The following is a 25,898-nucleotide window of genomic DNA, read 5'->3' as shown; positions in this document are numbered from 1 at the left end:
GTGTGAACCAGTGAGCTTTGTGCAGGTAAGCCGGTTTCTATGTTGACCTCTGTGGCGCAACGTGTTGAACGATTGGTGTCTGAGTGTGGGAGGTGCAGTGGAGGGAAGGGAGGGTGGACAGAGGCTGCGGGAAGGTGGAGGGGAGGAGGTGGAGTCCTGGATGTAGGGCCATCGAAGGGATGGGAGTGTGCAGGGAGTGACCTAAAGGGATCAGTGCTGTCAATATTAGGGTGCTGAGAGTAAAGTTACGAGTGCTGCTTATCAGTGGGAAGAGTCGCAAAGGCAGAAGCTGTACTCAGTATGGGGACAGGTCCAGACTCAGGACTGGATATGGGAGGGTCCCCTGGTTTGGGTCGGTCACAGGAGCGAGCAGAAGAATGGAGATGGATAACGGGAGGGTTCAGGATTAGAGTGGGCACTGATTTAGATGCATAAGAGAGAGACGGAATGTGCAAGGAAATGGTAATGGGTTCCGGGATAATGGGGGTAAATACAAGGGTAGCAGGAGAGAGGAAAGGTTTAGTTGTGTGGATCAAGGGTGATGGGGAAAGTGTGAGGGTGACAGGGAGGGTGGAATGAACACATACTAATGCCCGTGGCTCGCTGTAAACGCCTATTCGGTTACAAGAATCACAGATTGAAGTTGGAGGTGTCATCCTGGGTGGGTGGAATTCATGTTGAGCACAACTGATCGATTAAAGAAACTCCCAAATGACGAGTTAAATAGATGAAAACCATGGGCGAGCAAGCTCTCGCATGCAAGTCGGCACCCTCACAAGCTGCCTGGTTCCCATTCTCCCGATATTCCTGCAACCTCGGGAGAAGGAAGTGAGAATGTGAAAGGGAGAACCAGCCTTGCTGGCCAACAGCAGGCGGCGCTAGAGGGGGAGGCTGGCCCAGCTGCAGACATCCAGGAAACGACATTGGCAAAGACGGGCACTGGTGGATTAATACATCCAGTGGACAAGAACAAACTGGCTCCAGATGTCAGAGAGACAATGCCAGAGACATCTGAGAATGTCCCGGGGAATGGTCGCCACGATATATTGCATTGTTCATTAGGATGTGCAGCCACGTGCATTTGGGGGGGAGCCCCAGAGCAGTGGGACTCAGAATTACAGTAGCACTAAATTTCTGCACCAGTGATGGCTCGCAAGGTACAACTGGCCATATTTGTGGCATCTCACAGGATGTCACACACAGGTCCATAAAGTAGGCAATCGATGCCCTATTTAGTTGTGCCAATGATTTTATCCTCTTCATCACCAATGAACACAGCCAGGCAGCAAGGTCAGCCATGTTTTATGTCATCAATGGGTTTCCCTGAGTGCTAGGTGTAATGGACTGCACACCTGTGGCCATAAAATCTCCCTGGGAACAGCCAGCTGCATTTGCAAATTTGAAAGGCTTTCACTCCATCAGAGTACAAGTTTTATGACCACAGCAGAAGAATAATGTTGATCTATGCCCGCTTCCCAGATTGATGGATGGGTCCTTCGTGACCAGAGCTATCCCATGCGAACACTGCTGATGACTCCCGTGAGGCATCCTCCAAGCGAGGCACAAGCTCAAGACTCCACATGAGCCATCAGAGGCACGCCATTGGGCTTCTTAGAATGCGCTTCCGCTGCCTTGCGCAGTTGGCAGAGGCTCTGTAATACACACCCCAGAGGGTGTCACGAATGGTAGTGGTCTACTGTGCACTGCACCAACTGGCTGCAACACAGGCAGATATTTGAGGGGAAGATCATCTTTCCTCAGGTGATGATTTGTCAGTGCATGAAGAGGAGCCCAGAAATCTAAACGAACCTTTCATGGATGCCAATTTGATCACATGGTTCACATAACAATGAAGGTTTTGCATGACCATCGCTCCATCGTCTTCCTGGGCTGTAGACTAGCCCTTGCCCAGTTTACTCTCAACTTATGTCCACTGCCACCTAAAAAGAACACGGAGCGGAGCGTTGTCCCACACACTTGCTAGTGAGTCCTGGTACAAAGGGAATATAAGGGCGACGTAGCCATCTATGTAACGGCCCGTCTTGCCCAATCTTTCTGATCCGGCGCCCTCGTTCAAGTGTGTTGGAAGCAGCTATACCTACCTTATTTATGTCTGCTGAGAGTTAAGTGGATCAGTATCCTCTGTAACCTGCAGTTTTGCCTGCATTTAAAGCCATGTTTCATCGAGTGATCATCACAGAAGTAATAATTCACATGGACATGCAATAAAGGATGCACGGAAATGCAACACCTCATCGCACATCATTCACAACTAACACAGCTGCCATCAAATTGTCTTCAGACTAATTGCCATTTTTGTTCAAATAATCTTTTCACTTTGTTTAAGATCCTCTTCAAATTAGCACTGTCTGGTGACTTGACTTGTTAGCAGGCTTCTGCCAAGTCCGATGGGCGGGATTCTCCAACACCGGCATCCCCACATCATTTTCAGCATGCATATATTCGGGCAGCACAGTAGCATTGTAGATAGCACAATTGCTTCACAGCTCCAGGGTCCCAGGTTCGATTCCAGCTTGGGTCACTGTCTGTGCAGAGTCTGCACATCCTCCCCGTGTGTGCGTGGGTTTCCTCCGGGTGCTCCGGTTTCCTCCCACAGTCCAAAGATGTGCAGGTTAGATGGATTGGCCATGATAAATTACCCTTAGTGTCCAAAATTGCCCTTAGTGTTGGGTGGGTTATGGGGATAGGGTGGAGGTGTTGACCTTGGGCAGGGTGCTCTTTCCAAGAGCCGGTGCAGACTCGATAGGCCGAATGGCCTCCTTCTGCACTGTAAATTCTATGATAATCTATGATATAGACCATTTGACCCAACAGGTTCATTCTGGTGTTTAGACTCCACATGAGCCTCCTGGAACCTGACTTCATCTCACATACTCTCCTGTACCTTTTTCCTTCATGTAATTACCCAGCTCCCACTTAAATATATCTGTGCTGTTCACCTCAACCGCTCCTTGTGGTAGCAAGTTCTACATTCTTGGAACTCTCCACATAGATAAAGACGTTTCTCCTCAATTCCTCATGGAACCTATTAGCGACTATCTTATTTTTACGGTCCCGCTTTTTAACAAGCAGAAACATCTTTTCTAAGTTGACTCTGCCGAACCTCCCAGCAATTTATAACATTTGAGGCGATTCTTCATTGCATCGCATTTACAACTAACACTGATCACATCAAATTGTCTTCAGACTAATTTGCATTTTTCTTCAAATAATCTTTTCACTTTGTTTAAGATCCTCTTCAAGTCAGCACTGTCTGGTGACTTGACTTGTTAGCAGGCTTCTGCCAAGTCCGATTTCCTTTCACAAGAACAGAGAATGTTGAGAAAACTCAGCGGACCTGACAGCATCGATCATAAAATAAAATAATCTTTATACTTAATGTAAGTTTGGCTTACATTAACACTGCAATGAAGTTACTGTGAAAATCCCCTAGTCGCCACATTCCGGCGCCTGTTCGGGTACACGGAGGGAGAATTCAGAATGTCCAATTCACCCAACAAGCATGTCTTTGGAGACTTGTGAGAGGAAACCGGAGCACTCTGAGGAAACCCACGCCGACACAGGGAGCACGTGCAAACTCTGCACAGACAGTGACCCAAGACGGCAATCGAACCTGGGACCCCGGCGCTTTGAAGCAACAGTGCTAACCACTGTGCTGCCGTGCCGCCCTGTCAGGAGAGACGACAAAGTTTTGAGTCATATGTTCTTTGTGAGGACTGAAAGGAGGGAGAATGTGTCAGAGCTACAGAAACTGGAGCAAGGAGTAGCAATTTTAAGAATGGTGTGAGAGGGGAAAGGGGTATTTTACATTGAGGCAATACAGGTATGGAATATGAAAAAGACAAAAGAAAGGGGGGTTTAAGATGGAGGTGAAAGGTCAAAATCTGAAGTTGCCGAACTCAATGTTGGGCCCTGAGGTTGCAGGGCGCCCAATCGGAAGATGAGATGCTGCTCCTCCAGCTTCCGCTGTGCCGTACTGAAGCACTGCAGCAGGCCAAGGACAGCCATGTAGGCATGAGAACGAGGTGCTGAGTCGAATTGGCCGCAACAGGAAGGTTTCTCTTTACTCAGAGAGTGGTTAGGGTGTGGAATGGACTGCCTGCTGTGATAGTGGAGTCGGACACTTGAGGAACTTTCAAGTGTTTATTGGATAGGCACATGGAGCACACCGCAATGACAGGAAGTGGGATAGCTTGATCTTGGTTTCGGACAATGTTCGGCACAACATCGAGGGCCGAAGGGCCTGTTCTGTGTTCTATGCTTGCGGACTGAGCGAAAGTATTTCATTTTTGTTCGATCTTCGGATGTGAGTGTCACTGGCAAGGTCAGCATTAATGCCCATCCCTAATTTTCCTCGATAAGGTGGTGATGAGCCTGCCTTTCAACAGCTGTAATCCTACAGCAACTGTCTGGCGTGTTAGGCCATTTCAGAGGGCAGTTGTGGGTCAACCACATTGTCGTGGTTCCAGAGTCACATGTAGGCCAGATCCCCTCCCTAAACGACGTTAGTGAACCAGATAGATTTTTAACAACAATGCAGGTAGTTTCCTGGTCCGCTGTCTCGGAGACCAGCATGTGATGCCAGATTTATTAATTGAGCTTAACCTCCCCCAGCTGCTCTGCTGGGATTTGAATTTGCGTAAATCTGAACCTCTGGATTTCTAGATTTTCCCCCAAAATGTTGGGCTCGCGACTAGAAAGTGCGCAGGAGCAGTGATCCGTTTTGTATCACGCATTTTGAGGGAGTCAGTTGATGTTTCTCAATGAAGGCACAGCACAGCCAAGATCGAGAAAGAATTGTGGTTAGTACCACATTTTCTCATCTGCGGAAACAGAACGTGCGGTAACTGCAAAACGGGTTCCTGTGGGACTGAAAAGACAGGTTTGTGCTTCTGGGCACCATTCCAAATAGAACATAGAACAGTACAGCACAGAACAGGCCCTTCGGCCCTCGATGTTGTGCCGAACAATGATCACCCCACTTAAACCCACGTAACCCGTATCCCAACAATCCCCCCATTAACCTTACATTACGGGCAATTTAGCATGGCCAATCCACCTAACCCGCACATCTTTGGACTGTGGGAGGAAACCCACGCGCACACGGGGAGGACGTACAGACTCCACACAGACAGTGACCCAGCCGGGAATCGAACCTGGGACCCTGGAGCTGTGAAGCATTGATGCTAACCACCATGCTACCGTGAGGCCCCAATGGCAGGTCTGATCAAGTTTCCAGTGAATTCGCAATCTGGCGAATGCCTACTTTTCAATCAAGTGTCACGCGGTGGACTCTATCCCAAATGTCGGCAAAAATGCGGTCATGCTAAAGAACACGGCCTCACCGTCAACCCCTTTACCTTGCGGTCAATGGCGATTTACATTCCTCGCCCACGCTGACATTGGGGAACCCACAGCATGGGTCGACTTCAGCGGAACTGGACAATCCCGCCAACAGGGAGGGCTGGAGAATTCCACCCATTAACTCTGTTCAGTCTGCCAGACCTGCTGAGGATTTCCTGTTTTTATTCCCGCTTTCCAGTGTCTGCTGCCTTTCTAATTAAAGCTAAGTTCATATGATGCCAGGTATGAGACAGGCTGGATACTTGTCAGGACCAGGCTTGATAGACCAGAATCGCTGAAAGAATATATTGCGTGGACGAGCCAAGAGGAAGGAAATAAGTGGCAGGACTCCAAGATTGAATTGAGGAATATCTACAATACAGACGAGCACTAATGGCTAAATCGATCGACTGAGCAAATACGATCATGATTCTAAACAACATGAGCTTCCACCTTAAACTCAATCAAAACTTTTTACTGTAACTTTTTCTCTGATAGGCTTTAACACATACTCAGGAGGCCGCTCCTGTTTTTCTCTGGATCTGGCTGCACAGTACAAGCTCAGATTTCTGGTATATCGCTGCCAAAACGACCTCCAAGTCCAAGTATAGGAGTCATTGGCAGCCATGCACCATGACCCACCAAACACAAGTAGACACTCCATTGGTGTCTATTCTGTAGCTGGATGCTTCCTCTCTTAACCAAACTACTTGGTCCTTCCCGGTTCTCTGGTCAAACGCAACTGGATGTCTGTAAAATCCAGCGAGTTTCTCTTGCACTTATTTTTGGGGGGTTTTTTTTGAGCATTGCTCCACCCTCAGGAACTCCATTGTAACCTCGGGGCTTTCTTGCTTCTGAAAGCCTCTACGCTGGATCGAAAGGTTCAAGCAGACTTAACCAAGCTGAAAGCACGAAACTTCCAAATCACCCGAAACCAAAACCAAACTCTACATCCGCAACCCTTAATATAAACCACAATAGAGACAGTTCTAAACAGGCCATAATTATGTAAACGTCAGTGCATTTTATCCACTTTTCTTTCCCCTCTCCTGGCTCTCTCAAGCCTTTCTGCCAACTCTTCTGGCCCCATCACCACCATGTTACCAATGTATTTGTCCGCTATTTGCTTGCTGCATCAATAACCTCTCCGTGTAACATGAATCGGAGCATTTGCAGTGCAGCTTCAAGTGGGCAAGGACCTCATAGAATCATAGAATTTACAGTTCAGAAGGAGGCCATTCGGCCAATCGAGTCTGCACCGGCTCTTGGAAAGAGCACCCTACCCAAGCCCACACCTCCACCCAGTAACCCCACCCAACACTAAGGGCAATTTTGGACACTCTGGGCAATGTAGCATGGCCAATCCACCTAACCTGCACATCTTTGGACTGTGGGAGGAAACCGGAGCACCCGGAGGAAACCCACGCGCGCACACGGGGAGAACGTGCAGACTCCCCACAGACAGTGACCCAAGCCGGGAATCGAACCTGGGACCCTGGAGCTGTGAAGCAATTGTGCTGACCACTATGCTACCGCGCATAGCGGAACACTGCCCCAACCTTGGACTGAATGGCAATTACCATTCCGATGATTCATGTAAGAAATGGGTGTGAAGCAGAGTTTTGCTCTGGGAGTGTTGGATGCTGAAACGGAAAGCACACCGGGGTTGAAATGATTCCTTTCCCCCGAATGCTAAGGGTGTCTATGGTAACTTAATGGCTTATACTCTGTTCGTTAAAGTTTCAAATCCTATCTTGATAAATTGTGACGTTGAATTCAACACATTTCATAATGTGTCTGCTGGCACCAAACAGCACAATCATTAATGTTCTACTGCTCTAAAAGGCCAATTAGTTTCCTAATTCCGTCAGTGGAAAGTGTCTACCACCCCTTCCTGATCACACATACATGTGACTCTGGCCCCGAACTCTGCAGGTGACTATACCTCTGGGGCAGCGAGGAATGACCAATATATATTGCTTTGCAAATGACGCCCACATAACAAGCATTTGTAATTTGATGTCAACGAAATGCAAGTTTCGTATATGTGGCCGTGAATGAATAGTAATGAATGTTAGTGTTAAGGATATTAATGGCCAGGGCGGCACAGTGGCGCAGTGGTTAGCACTGCTGCCTTACGGTGCAAAGGACCCGGGTTCGATCCCAGCCCCGGGTCACTGTCCATGTGGTGTTTGCACATTCTCCCTGTGTCTGCGTGGGTCTCACCCCCACAACCCAAATAGATGTGCAGGTTAGGTAAATTGACCATGCTAAATTGCCCCTTAATTGGAAAAAGAGAACTGGGTGCTCTTAAGTTTAGATTTTTTTAAAAAGATATTAAAAGCCATTTTGACTTATATAGTTGCAGCTGCATATAATACAGCCATAAGTCTGTTGGTACTGCAGTGCAACTAAAGCAGATACTGGCACAGTGGGTGCAGCAGAAGCCTGTCGGATGCTCATAGTTGGCACCATTGCGCTTGTTCTGTGCGTATCATGCACCAACTGAACAGCGTCAAGGTGCCATTTTGTGCATAGCTGGACAAATAAGTCCTGGATGATCAGCTGCTCCCAAAAACCGGTCCAGCTGACTTAACTTGGGACACACGAATTGAGCGCCGCCAATCGATTGTTCAATATGATGTATACGTAGAACATAGAACAGTACAGCACAGAACAGGCCCTTCGGCCCTCAATGTTGTGCCGAGCAATGATCACCCTACTCAAACCTACGTAGCCACACTATACCCGTAACCCAACAACCCCCCCCCCCCCCCCTTAACCTTACTTTTAAGGACACTACGGGCAATTTAGCATGGCCAATCCACCTAACCCGCACATCTTTGGACTGTGGGAGGAAACCGGAGCACCCGGAGGAAACCCACGCACACACGGGGAGGACGTGCAGACTCCGCACAGACAGTGACCCAGCCGGGAACCGAACCTGGGACCCTGGAGCTGTGAAGCATTTATGCTAACCACCATGCTACCGTGCTGCCCCATACATAGACTTGAATTGTAATCACAGAACAGTGGAATGCGGTCAAACCAGTTCTGTCCACATAAAAAATTTATCATTCTCTTTCGTTTTAGTTTCGGTGGAGAAAATATATTTTATTTTCTGGTCAATCGTTGAGAAACAGATTGCCTGAGTTTTTCTTTATTGAAAACAATGGAAACAGAATGGAAACAGTATGCAATGCTATTCCGTGACTGCTCCTGTTGTGTCGCTATTATTCAACTGGGAGATATTGTAACAGGCGTTGACAAAATTGCCGGGTAAGATTCGGTGATGACCTATCAAGGGGTGTGACACAGACTTGACATTCCTACAGAGCTTTGTACAAAATGAGATGATTTGAAATTTCACTTTGTCGCACTTGCACCTCAGATTGTGTGTGTGTATAGAAGTTGAAAGGTTCTGTTGCTGTTCTAACCTACATCCGTCTCTCCACTATATATAGTGTTACCTTTTCCACATGTATGTGGGTGTGCGAGCTGGTGGTGGCATTGGTGACGAGATTGAAGACCCAGCTGGGGATGAATATGAACTCTACCGTGTGGTCTTTGATATTACCTTCTTCTTCTTTGTCATTGTTATCCTCCTGGCTATCATCCAAGGTATGACCGCGGCTGACTGTCAGGAAAATTGGGGGGGGGGGGGGGAAATGTAGTCTGATGAAGTAAACGGTGATTCTAACACTTTCCAGCTCTGGGAATGGGGGTGTCCAACAGTCACATCAAAGTTTCAATCCTACCTTCAGTCAATTCTTCTTCATGCCTAGGGCAACAAGGTGGTGCAGTGGGTTAGCCCTGTTGCCTCACGGCGCCGAGGTCCCAGGTTCGATCCCGGCCCTGGGTCACTGTCCGTGTGGAATTTGCACATTCTCCCCGTGTTTGCGCGGCTTTCATCTGAGGTTGAGACAGTACGATCAGATACCTCTCCCACTTCTCTCTGTTACTCTAGCCCTCTTGGCCAACCTTCCTTGTAAGTCCCCCACTGCCCAAGCCATGATCTCCCATCGCTGTCTTCTTTAACTCCTCTCTCCCCTCGTGCCTTCCCCGAACTCAACTCTTGCTCCCTCTATCTCACCTCCTTCAAACCTTCCCTCTGATTCCCGTGTTAATCAGCATTGTAGATTGTCCTCTTTGCTCAGATGTTACCCATCTAAATTTTCCATCACCCCTTGTCTGAAAAAAAAGAGTCTTCAACCCCATTGTCCTTGCAAAATACACCCCATCTCCAAGCTCTCTTTCCTTTCCAAAGCCCTTTTCTGGAATGCCATCTTTGAGCACTTCCAATTAGATTTCCTCTCCTATCACAGCAGTGAAACCTCTCTTATCAAGCCACAGATGATATTCTACGTGACTGTGACAAATGTAAACTACCCCTCTGAATTCTTCTCTACTGTTCGCAGCCTTTGAACTGGTTGACTACACCATCTTCCTTCAATGCCCCTCCACTGTCATCCACGTGGGAGGGACTAGTTCCATTCTTACCATGTCTAATCATGGTCAAAGCATCAACTGCAGTGATTTATCTGCCGCATCCTAACCTGTTACTACTGGTGTCCCCCCAAGGATGTATCCTTCTATTTTTCATCTCCACGCTGCCCTTTGGCAATATCATCTAAAAGCACTGTTAGTTTTCACATGTGCGCTCCCGACATCCAACTCCTGTCTGACCACCACCTCTCTTGACCTCTGCACCATTGCCAAAGTGTCAGACTTCTTATTTAACATCCCGAATGGAGGTAATTGCTCCCAGTTAAATATTGGGAAGATTGAGGCCATTGTTTTCCGTCTATATTCCAAATTCCATTCCCTGGGCACCAACTCCATTGCAGCCACTAGAAACTGAGATTAAACCAGGCTGTTCACAACTGTGGTGTTACGTTGATACTGAGCTGAGCTTCCAGCCATAATCACACTGTCCCCGAGACACCTCCATAACATCGCCCAACAATTGTTTAAATTGTAAAATGTATACATTCAAACCAAATGTCTCTTGTAAAAAAACTGATTAAACTATCATTCTCCCTCCCTGGCCGTCACCAAATTCGTAAATCAGGATATTTGTGTTTCAATGCGGCTTGAGGACCAATCCGATGATTATGAACGAGGCCGTTTTGCTCATCTTAATTCATCCAGCAAGAAATACCCTGCAGTTCCGTCCAGTTGTTTCACACAGCTGGAGTTTTGCCCATTATATCTGGCAATCTCATGTGCTGCTCACTCACTGTGCAAAGAAAAATGTCTCAATATCAGTCCTCATTTCCTGTCACTGGTTTGAACACCCATCTCTTTGTCCAAAGCCCAGAGTTTTCTTAAAATTAACTTTCTGGATTTATCAGTTGCACGCTTGCAACTACTTCATATGCCTGCAACTACTTGAAAAAAAATTAGTCAAAGCACTTATTTATCCCGGAACAACACGTCATCAAAATATAACAGAATATTTTAATGTCTGCTCTGTAGGCAAGTAGAATATTCTCTGCCAGAAACGTCTCACCAGTAAAAATGCGACGATTGAAAGGTGTTTTGGGGAGAAGAGAAAATGTTTCCCCCGACATCGAAGAGCAGGAGCTCTTCCTCAAAAAATGCTGAAGAATCATCAACAAGATCCTGGACCCCCCCCCCCCAAGCCTCGCAGCAACCTGAGTTGGAATTGTATCTCGTTCCCTTTCTGCCACTGGGTCAGAGTTCGGGAAGTCCCTCCCTAACAGCACTCTGGGTGTACCTACACCACATGGACTGCTGTGCTACAAGATGGCGGCTCATCACCACCTTCTTAGGGAGCGGTTATTCAGATTATAAATGTCCAGCTGTTTTGCTTTTGTTTTTCTCTCGAGTGCTTCCAAAGAAGCAAAATAGGCTTTTGGTTAAATGTTTAACATCGAGAACATAGAACAGTACAGCACAGAACAGGCCCTTCGGCCCTCGATGTTGCGCCGAGCATTGTCCGAAACCAAGATCAAGCTATCCCACTCCCTGTCATTCTGGTGTGCTCCATGTGCCTATCCAATAACCGCTTGAAAGTTCCTAAAGTGTCCGACTCCACTATCGCAGCAGGCAGTCCATTCCACACTCTAACCACTCTCTGAGTAAAGAACCTACTTCGGACATCCCTCCCGTATGTCCCACCCTGAATCTTATAGTTATGCCCCCTTGTAACAGCAACATCCAACCGAGGAAATAGTCTCTAAACGTCCACTCTATCTCTCCCCCTCATCATCTTATAAACCTCTATTAAGTCGCCTCTCATCCTCTTCCGCTCCAAAGAGAAAAGCCCTAACTCCCGCAACCTTTCCTCATAAGACCTATCCTGCAAACCAGGCAGCATCCTGGTAAATCTCCTTTGCACCCTTTCCAATGCTTCCACATCCTTCCTATAATGAGGTGACCAGAACTGCTCACAATACTCCAAATGTGGTCTCACCAGGGTCATGTATAGTTGCAGCATAACCCTGCCGCTCTTAAACTCAAGCCCCCTGTTAATAAACGCTAACACACTATAAGCCTTCTTCATGGCTCTATCCACCTGAGTTGCAACCTTCAGAGATCTGTGGACATGAACCCCAAGATCTCTCTGTTCCTCCACATTCCTCAGAACCCTGCCGTTGACCCTGTAATCCGCATTCAAGTTTTTTTCTACCAATGAATGTTTTTATAAGTTCATATACAGGATGTGGGCGTCACTGGTTAGCCCAGCATTTATTGCCCATCCCTAATTGCCCTTCAGAAGGTGGTGGTGAGCTGCCATCTTGAACCGCTGCAGTCCCCTGAGACGTAGGTACACCCACAGTGCTGTTAGGGAGGGAATCCCAGCGACGGTGTAGGAATGGCCGATATGTTTCCAAGTCAGGGTGATGAGTGACTTGGAGCGGAGGTGGTGGGGTTCCCAGGTATCTGCTGCTCTTGTCCTTCTAGATGGTAGTGGTAATGGGTTTGAAAGATGCTGTCTGAGGCAACTTTTTGAGTTACTGCAGCGTATCTTGCAGATGGTGCACACGGCTGCAATTGTTTGCCGGCAGTGGTGGGTTTGTGAATGTTTGTGGAGCGCTGGACAGAATTTGATATGTGCGACGGAGTAACACCATAATTTTATTCTCTCTTTCAGGTTTGATTATTGATGCCTTTGGTGAACTGAGAGATCAACAGGAGCAAGTGAAAGAGGACATGGAGGTAGGAATAGGATAAAGTAGCTACCGTCTAGACATCCCTGTACTAAAAGAAGCATGATATCTTATAAGAAAGAAGAGTCGGCAGAGATGAGGCAGATTAAATAGATATAGGGATTAGGAGAGCTAAGAGAGGGCATGAAAAATCTTTGGCGGGTAGGATCAAGGAAAACCCCAAGGCCTTTTACACATACGTGAGAAATATGAGAATGACTAGAGTGAGAGTAGGTCCGATTAAGGACAGTAGCGGGAGATTGTGTATTGAGTCTGAAGAGATAGGAGAGGTCTTGAACAAGTATTTTTCTTCAGTATTTACAAATGAGAGGGGCCATATTGTTGGAGAGGACAGCGTGAAGCAGACTGATAAGCTTGAGGAGATACTTGTCAGGAAGGAAGATGTGTTGCGCGTTTTGAAAAACTTGAGGATAGACAAGTCCCCCGGGCCTGACGGGATATATCCAAGGATTCTATGGGAAGCAAGAAATGAAATTGCAGAGCCGTTGGCAATGATCTTTTCGTCCTCGCTGTCAACAGGGGTGGTACCAGAGGATTGGAGAGTGGCGAATGCCGTGCCCCTGTTCAAAAAAGGGAATAGGGATAACCCTGGGAATTACAGGCCAGTTAGTCTTACTTCGGTGGTAGGCAAAGTAATGGAAAGGGTACTGAGGGATAGGATTTCTGAGCATCTGGAAAGGCATTGCTTGATTAGGGATAGTCAGCACGGATTTGTGAGGGGTAGGTCTTGCCTTACAAGTCTTATTGAATTCTTTGAGGAGGTGACCAAGCATGTAGATGAAGGTAAAGCAGTGGATGTAGTGTACATGGATTTTAGTAAGGCATTTGATAAGGTTCCCCATGGTAGGCTTATGCAGAAAGTAAGGAGGCATGGGATAGTGGGAAATTTGGCCAGTTGGATAACAAACTGGCTAACCGATAGAAGACAGAGAGTTGTGGTGGATGGCAAATATTCAGCCTGGAGCCCAGTTATCAGTGGCGTACCGCAGGGATCAGTTCTGGGTCCTCTGCTGTTTGTGATTTTCATTAACGACTTGGATGAGGGAGTTGAAGGGTGGGTCAGTAAATTTGCAGATGATACGAAGATTGGTGGAGTTGTGGATAGTGAGGAGGGCTGTTGTCGGCTTCAAAGAGACATAGATAGAATGCAGAGCTGGGCTGAGAAGTGGCAGATGGAGTTTAACCCTGACAAGTGTGAGGTTGTCCATTTTGGAAGGACAAATCTGAATGCGGAATACAGGGTTAATGGTAGGGTTCTTGGCAATGTGGAGGAGCAGAGAGATCTTGGGGTCTATGTTCATTGTTCTTTGAAAGTTGCCACTCAAGTGGATAGAGCTGTGAAGAAGGCCTATGGTGTGCTAGCGTTCATTAGCAGAGGGATTGAATTTAAGAGCCGTGAGGTGATGATGCAGCTGTACAAAACCTTGGTCAGGCCACATTTGGAGTACTGTGTGCAGTTCTGGTCACCTCATTTTAGGAAGGATGTGGAAGCTTTGGAAAAGGTGCAAAGGAGATTTACCAGGATGTTGCCTGGAATGGAGAGTAGGTCATACGAGGAAAGATTGAGGGTGCTAGGCCTTTTCTCATTTGAACGGAGAAGGATGAGGGGCGACTTGATAGAGGTTTATAAGATGATCAGGGGAATAGATAGAGTAGACAGTCAGAGACTTTTTCCCCGGGTGGAACACACCATTACAAGGGGACATAAATTTAAGATAAATGGTGGAAGATATAGAGGGGATGTCAGAGGTAGGTTCTTTACCCAGAGAGTAGTGGGGGCATGGAATGCACTGCCTGTGGTAGTAGTTGAGTCGGAAAATTTATGGACCTTCAAGCGGCTATTGGATAGGTACTTGGATTAGGGTAGAATAAGGGAGTGTAGGTTAACTTCTTAAGGGCAGCACGGTAGCATTGTGGATAGCACAATTGCTTCACAGCTCCAGGGTCCCAAGTTCGATTTCGACTTGGGTCACTGTCTGTGTGGAGTCTGCACATCCTCCCCGTGACTGCGTGGGTTTCCTCCGGGTACTCCGGTTTCCTCCCACAGTCCAAAGATGTGCAGGTTGGGTGGATTGGCCATGACAAATTGTCCAAAATTCTATGATTAACCTAGGACAAAAGTTCGGCGCAACATCGTGGGCCGAAGGGCCTGTTCTGTGCTGTATTTCTCTATATATGAAGTAGAATGACAGTCCAATGTTTGTGCAATGAAATTCTACAGAAGGGTCGCTCACAATAATTTCTCCTTTGCAAAATAGTTAGGAGCGCGCGTGTCGGGAGAGAAGATGCTTTTTCTTCAGAAAAGAAGATGTTTCTGTTAAGTGTTATGGGCCAGGGTGTAGAGAACCCCAAAGTGTGTCATGGAGTTCACCTGACCCACGACTTTTACTAGATTGTGGTATGGGGAGCACACGGCCCACTGTGGTACAGCAGAAATGGAAAAGTAATTTTTAAAGCAAAACAATGTTTATTCTATGAACTTGGTTAATCTTTTTAAAGCATACAGTGAACATCTTAGCAACCATCAATTCAAATACACCCCCCAAAGAATACAACACTAAGTAATCCTTAAACTTTCCTTTTAACATCCATAAGACAAAAACCCTTTTTACAGAAGCACATCATGTTTAAATTCTCTACTGAGAGCAGTTATCACTCTAAATTCACCAAATGATCGAGAGATAGTCTTTAGATGGCAGAGAGATCAAAATTACGCCTTCTTTGGCTGGCTGCAGCTCCAACACTAAAACGAAACTGAAAAACACACACACCCAAGCTTTTCCTCAAAGCGAAACTAAAAGGCAGAGCCAGAGCTCGGCTCCACCCACACTCTGACAGCCACTTGAGCAGACAAACATTTCTTAAAGTGTCATTCCCATGACATAAGGAACAAAGAAACATTTCAACTGGCGACAGAGAGTCACTTGGTAATCGGGAACTGGAATATTGCTGAAAGGAAAGGCACATTGGTGTGGCTTTTTGTCCTGCCATTTTTGTCGCGGTCCTGATGAGTATGAGACAAAAAGCTTCAAAAACACGTCTCTGCCTTCAGCAAGAATGACAAATTGCTGGGGTCGCAGGTCCGGCGATGAAGTAGTACTTTTTCTTTCATGGCGTCCAACCGGAATTGCGCCCCAGTGCTAAGTTGAAAATGATTCCGAGGATCGAGGGAAGCCCAGGAGAGACCATCAGTCAGGCAATAATGAGTGGCAGTTGGGAAAAGCGAAGGAAACCAAGAAGTGAAATGTTCTTATTGAGTAAAAATGTCTTTAAAAATCGTGGCTCTAAGAAGTCAGGGTAAAAATACAAGTGATTTATCCATGACTCATACTGATCACCTGCATTAGAAAGATAATACAGCCAAGCTTATTATTTATGGCAGGATGACCTTCACAATCTAAATCAGGAAGTTGTACGGTGCTTTAAGCCTTTAATAGATCTGTAACAGCATACAGTAAACAGCAGCAGCCTCCAGAAAATGCAATCTTTCTGCATTGAAGAAGTACTAAACTTAACCCACCGGAGGTATTTGAAGGTGCAGTCCTATACTGCTGGCCAGTTTAATGGAGAAGGCATCCTCCCAGCGTAACTTGCTGGAATTAGCCAATAGCTTGTGAGGATGTTATTTCCCAGTTGTTTAAGTGAGTTTTAAATGTTCCTGCATGTTCCAGGCAGCAACTAACCACCTGATGACGTCCTGGTGTTACAAACTTCTCTTAATCCCTGTCCAGAAAGAATTGACAGGATCCAAACTGCTTGGTGAAGCGGAAACCAAGACACACCTTTCCTTTGTAGAGAGTGTATTGACTTTATTTAGTGTCACAGCTCTCCAACTACCCAAACCAGTGCCCCAGCTTTCCCCTGTTTATACATAAAGAACTAAACAGTGCCCTACACCTGTGTATCCTAAGATTACAATTAACATGCTATTCCCAGAACAGGAAAGTCTTTGCTGTGCAGAATGATTTGGTGTTCTTCAAAATATATAACCTCTTTCTGTGTTCAACGAAAAACCTTTCTTTCTTTCACTTATTGCCCACAATTGGCTGGTGTTATTTCTTTTCTTTTTTTTTTATAAATTTAGAGTGTCCAATTCATTTTTTCCAATTCCAATACCGTGGCCAATCCACCTACCCTGCACATCTTTGGGTTGTGGGGGGCGAAACCCACGCAAACACGGGGAGAATGTGCAAACTCCACACGGACAGTGTCCCAGAGCCGGGATCGACCCTGGGACCTCGGCGCCGTGAGGCAGCGGTGCTAACCCACTGCGCCACCGTGCTGCCCTGATTATTTCTGACATCCTTTACTGTGGCTCTTACTGCAGTGTAGGAGTAATTCTGCGAGTGTAAAGCCATGCGAGTTGAAAGCCTAAATTGGGCTTGTGATATTAAGTTTCCAATGTGTAATCCCAGCACGGTAGCATTGTGGATAGCACAATCGCTTCGCAGCTCCGGGGTCCCAGGTTCGATTCCGGCTTGGGTCACTGTCTGTGCGGAGTCTGCACCTCCTCCCCGTGTGTGTGTGTGGGTTTCCTCCGGGTGCTCTGTTTTCCTCCTACAGTCCAAAGATGTGCAGGTTAGATGGATTGGCAATGATAAATTGCCCTTAGTGTCCAAGATTGCCCTTAGTGTTGGGTGGGGTTACGTGGTTATGGGGATAGGGTGGAGTTGTTGACCTTGGGTAGGGTGCTCTTTCCAAGAGCCGGTGCAGACTCGATGGGCTGAATGGCCTCCTTCTGCACTGTAAATTCTATGAATCCCTGATGTTCCTGCCACTGGCAAAACCTCGCCCACAGAGGAGCCTTGCAAAATGATCCCTGTCTTGCGAGAGTCTTGTATACGTTCCTTCATCACTGGTTTGCATTTCAACCTTGCATCAATCCCAAGCCTTCAAAAAGAATTCAATTAACGTCCAAGCACTCTGTGGGAGATTGTTGTGCATTAATGATTTGTATCTCGCGCCTTGCTGTTGCTTTGATAATCACACCTCTGTCTCTGGTTAACCCAACAGACCAAATGCTTCATTTGTGGTATTGGCAGTGACTACTTTGACACCACGCCGCACGGCTTTGAAACTCACACGTTGGAGGAACACAATTTAGCAAATTACATGTAAGAAAAAAGCTTTGCGGGTCTGCATGAGCTATAACGTTAAATATTGTTTTAATGCAATACGTCATAAAAGCAGGATTACTAAAAAGTATGTAAAAATAGCATAATAGAGAAAGGTTATACAGTTCAGCCAATCCAGACTGTTTACTCTGCACTCACGTCCTAATCCAATCTGCCTACCCCATTCCCTACCCTTATTATTCCGCTCTCCCTTGACTATCTATTTGTTAAAGTTGACATGAATTCCACTTCAGTCATGAACTCTAGCTTTCCAAAATCTCTTAACGTAAAAAAAATTCTCCTGCCTTCTGTTCAAAGTCTCATGCATTTATTCTTGCTTCTGTGCGGCGTCGCAGTGGTCAGCACCGCTGCCTCACGGCACCAGGGACTTGGGTTCGATTCCGACCTCGGGTGGAGTTTGCACGTTCTCCCCGTGTCTGCGTGGGTTTCCTCCGGCTGATCCGTTTTCCTCCCACAGTCCAAAGATGCACAGGGTCGGTGGATTGGCCGCGATCAATGTACGGCGTGAGGAGGCTGGGGCAGGGAAGTAGAATGTTCTTTCAGAGGGTCAGTGCAGGCTCAATGGGCCGAATGGTCTCCTTCTGCACTGTAGGGATTTTGTTCCCTTCTCGAAACCCTTCCAAGCATTGGAAACAATGAAGACGCTTTTCTGCTGTACTTCAAATCTGTAAAAAAAAAATGAATGGACACAGTTTTCTTGCGCATATTTAAACAGCAGTGAAAAATGGTTTAAGATCAGGGTAATTCTGCAATGCACTGCTGTCAGTGAGGAGGAGCCCAGTGCTGCAGTTTTAGCACTGTATTAAATCAAACATCCCTGCACGTTTGGCTTCCCATTAGGATTATGGGATGATCCCAACATTCTTCTGTCCATTATTTTAGATGAACTGTCCCATTTAAAATATAAAGACAGAAATCGGAGCAGAGGGAGGCCATTCAGCCCTTCGAGTCTGCTCCGCCATTCGTTGTGTTCATGGCTGATCATCCGATTCAATAGCCTGTTCCTGCCTTCCCCACGTAACCTTTGATCTCTTTCACCCAAGCACAATGTCTAACTCCTTCTTGAAAACGTACAATCTTTAGGCCTCCTCTGCTTTCTGTGGCAGCGAATTCCACAGGCCGAACACTCTCTGGGTGAAGACATTTCTCCTCATCTCTGTCTTAAATGGTCTACCTCGTATAACTCAGATTGTGACCCCTAGTTCTGGACTCTTCTCTCTTCCCCCCCCCCCCCCCCCCCCCCCCCCCAACCATCAGGTGTATCCTTCCTGTATTTATCCTATCTAGTGGCGTTCAAATTTTATAGGTTTGTGTGAGACCTCGCCCCCTCATTCTTCTGCACTCCAGCGAATATAATCATTCCCAATTCCATCTCCCCTCGTATCTCAGTCCTGCCATCCCTGGAATTAATCTGGTAAACCCATCGCTCCATGGCAAGAAAATCTTTCCTCAGATAAGACATAATCTTAGACATAATAGCGTAATTAGGATGGGAACGTTACCTGGCAGACATGCCTAGTCAAGGTGGGATACCTCCCCATTTGAAGGGAGGTTCAGACAGTGGGGTCAGTATATCGGAGTCTGCACTCTGATAGATGCCTCTTGACATGTTACCAGCTTCTTCTCTCGAGCAAGACATGCACCTGGGACAGGTCGGTCCAACTGGAGGGTGAAAACAGGAGATAGCCTGTGTGGGAATACCTGTAATAGGTCAAATCCGTTACATGGATGGGAATGGATCCACAAAAATTGGTGGTGTTGCTGATAGTGAGGAGGATAGTCTACGGCCACACTGGGATTGGTCAGCTGGCAAGTTGGACAGAGCAATGACAGATGGAAATTAATCCTAATAAGTGGGAGGTGATGCATTTTGGTAGGTCTAATAAGGTTAGGGTATACACAATGAACAGTAGGTCCTGAGGGGCGTATTGGGGATCAAAGGGACCTTGCTGTAGAAGTCCATGGACCCCTGAAGGTGTCAGCACAGGTAGGTAGGGTGGTGAAGAATGCATACAAAGCGTTTGTCTTCATTAGATAGGGCAAAGAATATAGGAGCAGGGAAGACTTAGTACAACTTTGGTTGGGCCGCAGGTGGAATATTGTGTGCAGTTCTGGTCACCGCACCTTCAGAAGGATGTGATTGCATTGGAGGGCCTGCAGAGGAGATTCGCCAAGATGCTACCTGGGAGGGAATGTTTCCGCTATGAGGAGAGACTGGATAGGCTGGGTTTGGTGTCCTGGAGCAGAGAAGGCTGAGGGGGGAATTGATAGAGATAGAGGCATAGATTGAGTAGATCCTCAGAATCTTTTCCCAATGGCAGAGGTGTCTAAGGCCAGAGGGCAGAGGTTTAAGGTGAGGAGTAAGTGTTTTAGAGGGGGATCTGAAGAAACATTTTTTTTAACCCAGAGGGTGGTGGGAATATGGAACATGCTGCCTGAGAGGGTGGGAACTTTCGCTACTTTAAAAAATAATTTAGAGTACCCAATTCATTTTTTACAATTAAGGGGCAATTTAGCATGTTCAATTCACCTACCTTGCATACCTTTGTGCTCTGGGGGCGAAATCCACGCAAAGATGGGGAGGATGTGCGAACTCCACGTGGACAACGACCCGGAGCCGGGATCGAACCTGGGGCCTCGCCGCCATGAGGCAGCAGTGCTAACCACTGCGCCAACGTGCTGCCCCATCGCTACGTTTAACAAATATATGGACAAGCGCTTAAATCACCAAGGCAATATAGGTACAGACCAAGTGCTGGTAAATGGGGTTAGTATAGACTGGAATGTGATGGTCAGCATAGAGACGGTGGGCCGAAGGGCCTGTTCCTGTGTCCCCCGCCCTGACAATTGCACATGTGGAGCTTCATCAGCATCAGAATGGACACTGGGGCCTAAATAGGCGAGTGTGTACTCCAGCAACTAACTTCCAGATAACAGCTTCCAGTAGCTGCTGTCCAAGGCGTGCAGGTTTCTCCTCAGCTCTACGGCTGGTACGTCCTTTCAATGCCACTTGAGTCATCTCATAACTTTTTGTCTTTATAATCTCTCTGTTTCAGGTTCTTCCTAATGTATCTGATTAATAAAGATGAAACTGAGCACACGGGTCAGGTATGTAGTTTTTCCTGCCTTGCCTCCATGTAGTATTTACACCAGTAGCCTGCTTTGAAAATGCTTTGTTAACTGGGTAGGTATCCTGGCCGATATCCAAGTATTTGCTATGGGTACAACTAGAATAATAAAAAATATCAATGCTTGAGCCTGCTGCCAAAATGACCAGAAACATTTGGAATTACATAAATTTGACATGGAAACATAGTCAGCCACACAGTTGAAAGACGGGATTGATTACAAGGAAATGGCTAAATCTCGAAATAGAATCGATAGGTTGGTTCTCTTCCATAGAATCAATCACAGTTTCTTGGAACTGAAGAAACCCGTTCATCAATTTACCGAATCTGCAAATGATCTTGTTTAAGAAAAGTTTGAAGTTATCAAGAGTGAAGAAGAAGTGGTTTTACTGTCACTTTGGCTGTGATTGCCGTTCCTCAAAGTAAGATCGGCCTGTCATTTCCCAAAGAACCTGCAACCGACCATCCCTTTAAGATACACGTGTGCAGAACCGGGCTGCTTTAAAGGGAACCAGCTGTGCGGCAAACAGGCCGCATGGTGGAAAATAATGTCCACAAGACTGATCCCTCGGCCCCGCCATTGACAGGGTCAGGTTTGGTAAATGGGCGAGTGGATCCCATGTTCTGTAGAGATTTAACCCCCCCGCAGTATCTGATTTTATTTTTAAACAAGGTCCCTTTCCGAAAGCCAGACTGATTAACAGGCGTGTCTTCCAGTCATGGGTGGAGCACGTCAATGCAGATCACAGGAAAAGTTGCCGGTCTGCAGCACTGGGAGTGTTGGGGTAGGGTGGGGGGGGGGGTAGGGGGTTGTGGTGGTTTGATTCAAATGTCGACCCCCCAGGGTGGGGTCCAATCACCGCGAAGGTCACCTTCGAGATCCAGGGAGTTGGGTAGGAGTTGGAGAACATATTTTGCCTTTGAACCAAAGGTAACCTTGCCTTCCTTGAGCTGCCGTGTTTCCTGAGGCTGGGGAAATAAGGCTGGGCAGACCTGAACCTGGAAAGAAGGGTGTGTTTGAGGCTACCCCCACTTATTAGAATATTTAAATGGACAACATCTGGGAGCTTGTGACTACCCACCTCATTCCCTATCCATTAAAACCATAGGTGGGCCTAAGGTATTCAAAATGTTGACATCCCACCCAACCATCCCCCTTTCGTTCTCGCCCCTCCCCCCCCCCCCCCCCCCCACCCGCCCTTAGTGTGAAAAGTCTGAGTTACGTGCAAACCCTTCCGAAAGCTGGGCGTTTCAGGCTGGAAACAAATGTTTGTGAGGTGAGGGGTACGTGTTTTCCTAAGATGGTTCCCAAATTGGAAAATACACATCTGGAATATTTTAGTTAGATAATGGGGACGATTCTTCCCAAAATTGATGGCGTGCTGGATTTTCCATTCTGGAGACAAAGTGCTTTCCCCCCCCCCCCCCCCCCCCCCCCCTCCCCGGAAGTAGAATCACCCCTGGTCTCCGCGAGGACTAGGAGCAATTTCCCCTCCTCTTCCCTGCACATTTATGCATGGAGGAAAGCTCGCAGGATTCTGTCAGAATCCTGGTGTCGGGCCGCCAGTATGAGTGGCCTAATACTGATGTGCTTCCCCCCCCCCCCCCCCCATGCAAATTTAAGACATCAGTGTATGCCCCTGTCAAAAATCCACCCCAATCCCCTATCCTCCGTGGCCAACCCATGGGATTCATTTCCCACTTACCTCTTGCCCGCACCAGCTGGTGGAATCCAGTGGACCGTTCCAATTGGTGAGCCGCTCCAAACGTGCAAGTAATCCTCCAATCAATGCAGCTCGGACGTGACCGTTGAAAGTGGGCCATTTGCACCTCCGGTGCAGAAAGACAAGTTGTTGTCCGAGGACAACGTTGGGCAGGGGGGAGTGGTGGATATATATGCAGAAGGGATAGGGAGGGTGCTCTCGTGGAAGAAGTCAGACGTGAGTTGGGTGGGTGGTGTGGGGGGGGGCAGAGTTGTGGCTGGAGGTGTGGTGGGAAACCCTGGGGAGGGTGAATTCTTCATCGGCATGTGCGGGCTTAAACCTCATCCAATTTAAGATGGTGCAGAGAGCCCACATGACGGTCCCGGGCGTGGAGGATAAGTGTGGGCGACGTGGGCCGGTGAACCGCGAGCATATGTTTTGGGCACGTACGAGGTTGAGGGGGTTCTGGAAGGGTTCTATGGGCAGGGTGAGTTGTTAATTTTGTTACCTGTTACCGAGGTTTGGCTTTTGTATTTCTATAGATATGAAAAATGCCTTGAATAAAAATATTTCTGGGGAAAAAAAACCAGAAAGTGGACCAATTGCAGTGGGAGGTCTCAACTCCCCGCCGCCCATCCACTGAAAATGATCGGATGACAGCCCATCCACATGCTCTGCAGTGAGCTAAACAGCTAACCCAGCCTTCTCCCCAATTTGTTGCAGGAATCCTACGTGTGGAAGATGTACCAGGAACGATGCTGGGATTTCTTCCCTGCCGGTGACTGCTTCCGCAAACAATATGAAGATCAGCTGGGTTAAAGGAGTCACTCTAGCTGATGACAGTAGCTGCCAGAATATTGCACTCGAAACAACCTGCCAATTCTACCTGGTTCCTTACTAACGTTTCTGGAATGCGAGTTGCCACTTTTTGCTGCCGGACAAATGCTTGTAAAAAGAACAGATACCTGAAGTGGATTTTATTACATATACAGTGTCTTTTTATTTTCAAAGAAAAAGATACCTGGATGGGACTTGACTGCATATGTAAACTGGACATGCTGCTTTTTGCATACTCAAACCAGTTGATGAGCCTTGATATACATTTGTACTTTAGTATACAGTGAAAAGCCTGGATAAATATTTTGTCCAACTTTTTTTGTGAATGGGGAGAAAGGTTGAAAATAAGTGCCTTAGCCTTATCCTGTTGTAAGTTATGTAGAACAAAGGCCTTTTTATCTTTTCTGCTGTGCTGATATGGGGCTGCCACACTTGCGGCAATTTTGATGGTATACCTGGAACCATAGTAACTGCATCCTACTTTTTTTGGCAGTACTAGTCACTGAAATAGCCATTTAAATTTAAGCAGTTGTATTGTACATGCAACTGCTTGTACTGATTGTAGTGTCCTTTAGTGTGGTGTTCCCTATTGACATCAAAAGACATGCTAATTAGAGCAGGCAATGTGTTCACAAGACCAGAAACAATCAGATATCTTAAACTTTATACCCAAAAGCTCCGCGTCTGTTCCATAATGCCTCGAGCACACTTTTATAACGAACACATGGATACCAAAGCTGGTAGTATAGGTCCCTGCACGTGAAGACCAGAATGTACTTTTAAACAAGTTTTTAAAATGTCCTCTCCAAGTTTGAATAGCACACTGGACTCCTGAGAACGTTTTAACTTGATTGTTGTAATTGAATTAATTCACTTTGTGGCGGTATCTTTAATCAAGTATTTATTTAATTTGCTGCTGTGGCGACTCAAAATGCTAATTGTACCTTTTCTACGTTTATGATCTCTTTAATGAAAGCCATTGACAGATCCACCTTGTGCATCAGAGGCGATGGGTGTGTAACGTGTTGCTCAGCAGCCTGCTGTCAGAGCACAGCTTTACAAAGTGGCTGCAAAATGTTTCCCTTCTCCTGGTTGTTTCGGGAAGGAGTGATAGCTGTAGCGCTTAAAAGCGGTAGCTTGATTTGCAATTTCCAAAAGGGAAGGAATGCAGGGGGTTTTTTTTTTTTCTCCCCAAGTGATGCGTCTACTTAGAATTGAACGTTTGTGAATGTTCCTCTCTAAAGGCCGTCTGGAAAACAGCAGGGGAAAGCATACCTCAAACAGCGCGTTCACATAAATCCAATTAAAGGCGTTTTTTTTAATTAGAAAGAGAAGTGTTTACATGTTGAAAACTGCTCATGGTAGAAAAAGACTCAAAGGCAAACCAGCTGCTATTAATGCACTTCACAAATAAGGATAAAGCTCCAGTCTTTGGCCTTTCCCGTGGTGTGTCCAGATCCAATTCTTTAGCCTTTGGATCTGAAAAGTATTCAAACAATGTAGGTTGCCTTTCCAGAAATGTAGCAAAGTTCAACAAGTCAAATTGTGCGATTGGATTGAATAGAACTTGCTTGAATGACTGCACTCATAATCCATACAGAGTATAACTCTGGGGAAACTGTCTTAGTTCCTATCGCCACTTAAACAGAGTAAAAAAAACTTTGCGCGTCATTGATTATTCAACTAGAAAATGATCAGGGCAGCAAATACGCCTCATGGTGATGAAAGAGTTTCAAGGGTTCGGTTTGATTAAGCAAAGATTGGTACTTCATGTCAAGCATTTTTGTGTTACCTTGTATTGGAAATTCTGGAGGAGTTGGTGCACAGACTCAGTGACGCAGATTTACAGCTCAAAGCACTTCGAAATAAACTGCTTCGACTCTGCAAACTATTTTTCTGCATTTATAGTCTCTCATGATTACACGGTTTTTCTGAATGTCAAAGGTTTGGGAATTTGTATCTGTTCAGTCCTGGATTGCCTCCTGTCAACGTCACAGGAAACTCACCCAGGGTGACATTGATCTTCGACAGCTGTGCTAGAACCTTTCTCTCCGACAGCACCTCCCAGACTCGGGGGGGGGGGCTCCACCACCATTGCCAAGTTCATCTCCAAATCTCTTGTCGACCCTGCCCTGGAAAGATCTCGCTGCTCCTTCGATCCGAAATGGGTCAAAATCCTGGGACTTCCTGCCCAACAGCACTGCTGGGCCACCGTTATCCCACCCACACACTGCATCAATTCAAGAAGGTGGCCCAACATCAACTGTAAAGCAACTAGGAATGGTCAATAAATGCCAACCTTGGCAGCGATGCTGATTGCCCAGTGACTCGAGTAGTAAGCCCATCCTGGATGGGGCGGGGTTAACATAGAGATGCAGCAACAGAATAAGTGGCAGAAGACCCATCCGTCTTTAGGTCAATTGAGGCCCTTAATTGGCCAAATAATGGCCAATCAATTCCCCCTTCCTGCTGCCACTGGTATTTTACCAGCGTCAGGGGAACCTACATCATGTGAGAGGCCACCAGGTAAATCCT

The 25,898-nt window shown here is 46.7% G+C and overlaps 1 protein-coding gene across 1 annotated transcript in view; it reads left to right on the top strand.

Moving 5' to 3' along the window:
• Positions 1–25,254, top strand: part of LOC119957898 (ryanodine receptor 1-like) — a 463,450-nt gene extending 438,196 nt beyond the window's left edge. Inside the window, exons 104-108 of the mRNA XM_038786087.1 lie at positions 8,829–8,985; positions 12,485–12,549; positions 17,574–17,674; positions 20,752–20,803; positions 23,250–25,254. Coding sequence (XP_038642015.1) covers positions 8,829–8,985; positions 12,485–12,549; positions 17,574–17,674; positions 20,752–20,803; positions 23,250–23,345 — 471 coding nt within the window. The 3' untranslated portion in view covers positions 23,346–25,254. The remainder of the gene's footprint in view (positions 1–8,828; positions 8,986–12,484; positions 12,550–17,573; positions 17,675–20,751; positions 20,804–23,249) is intronic.
• The last annotated feature ends 644 nt before the right edge of the window (positions 25,255–25,898 follow it).

The sequence above is a fragment of the Scyliorhinus canicula genome, chromosome 27, assembly GCF_902713615.1.
Source record: "Scyliorhinus canicula chromosome 27, sScyCan1.1, whole genome shotgun sequence".
Lineage (NCBI taxonomy): Eukaryota > Metazoa > Chordata > Chondrichthyes > Carcharhiniformes > Scyliorhinidae > Scyliorhinus > Scyliorhinus canicula.
The sequence above is the reverse complement of the archived record's forward strand: the minus strand, read 5'-3'. Positions and strand labels throughout refer to the sequence as shown.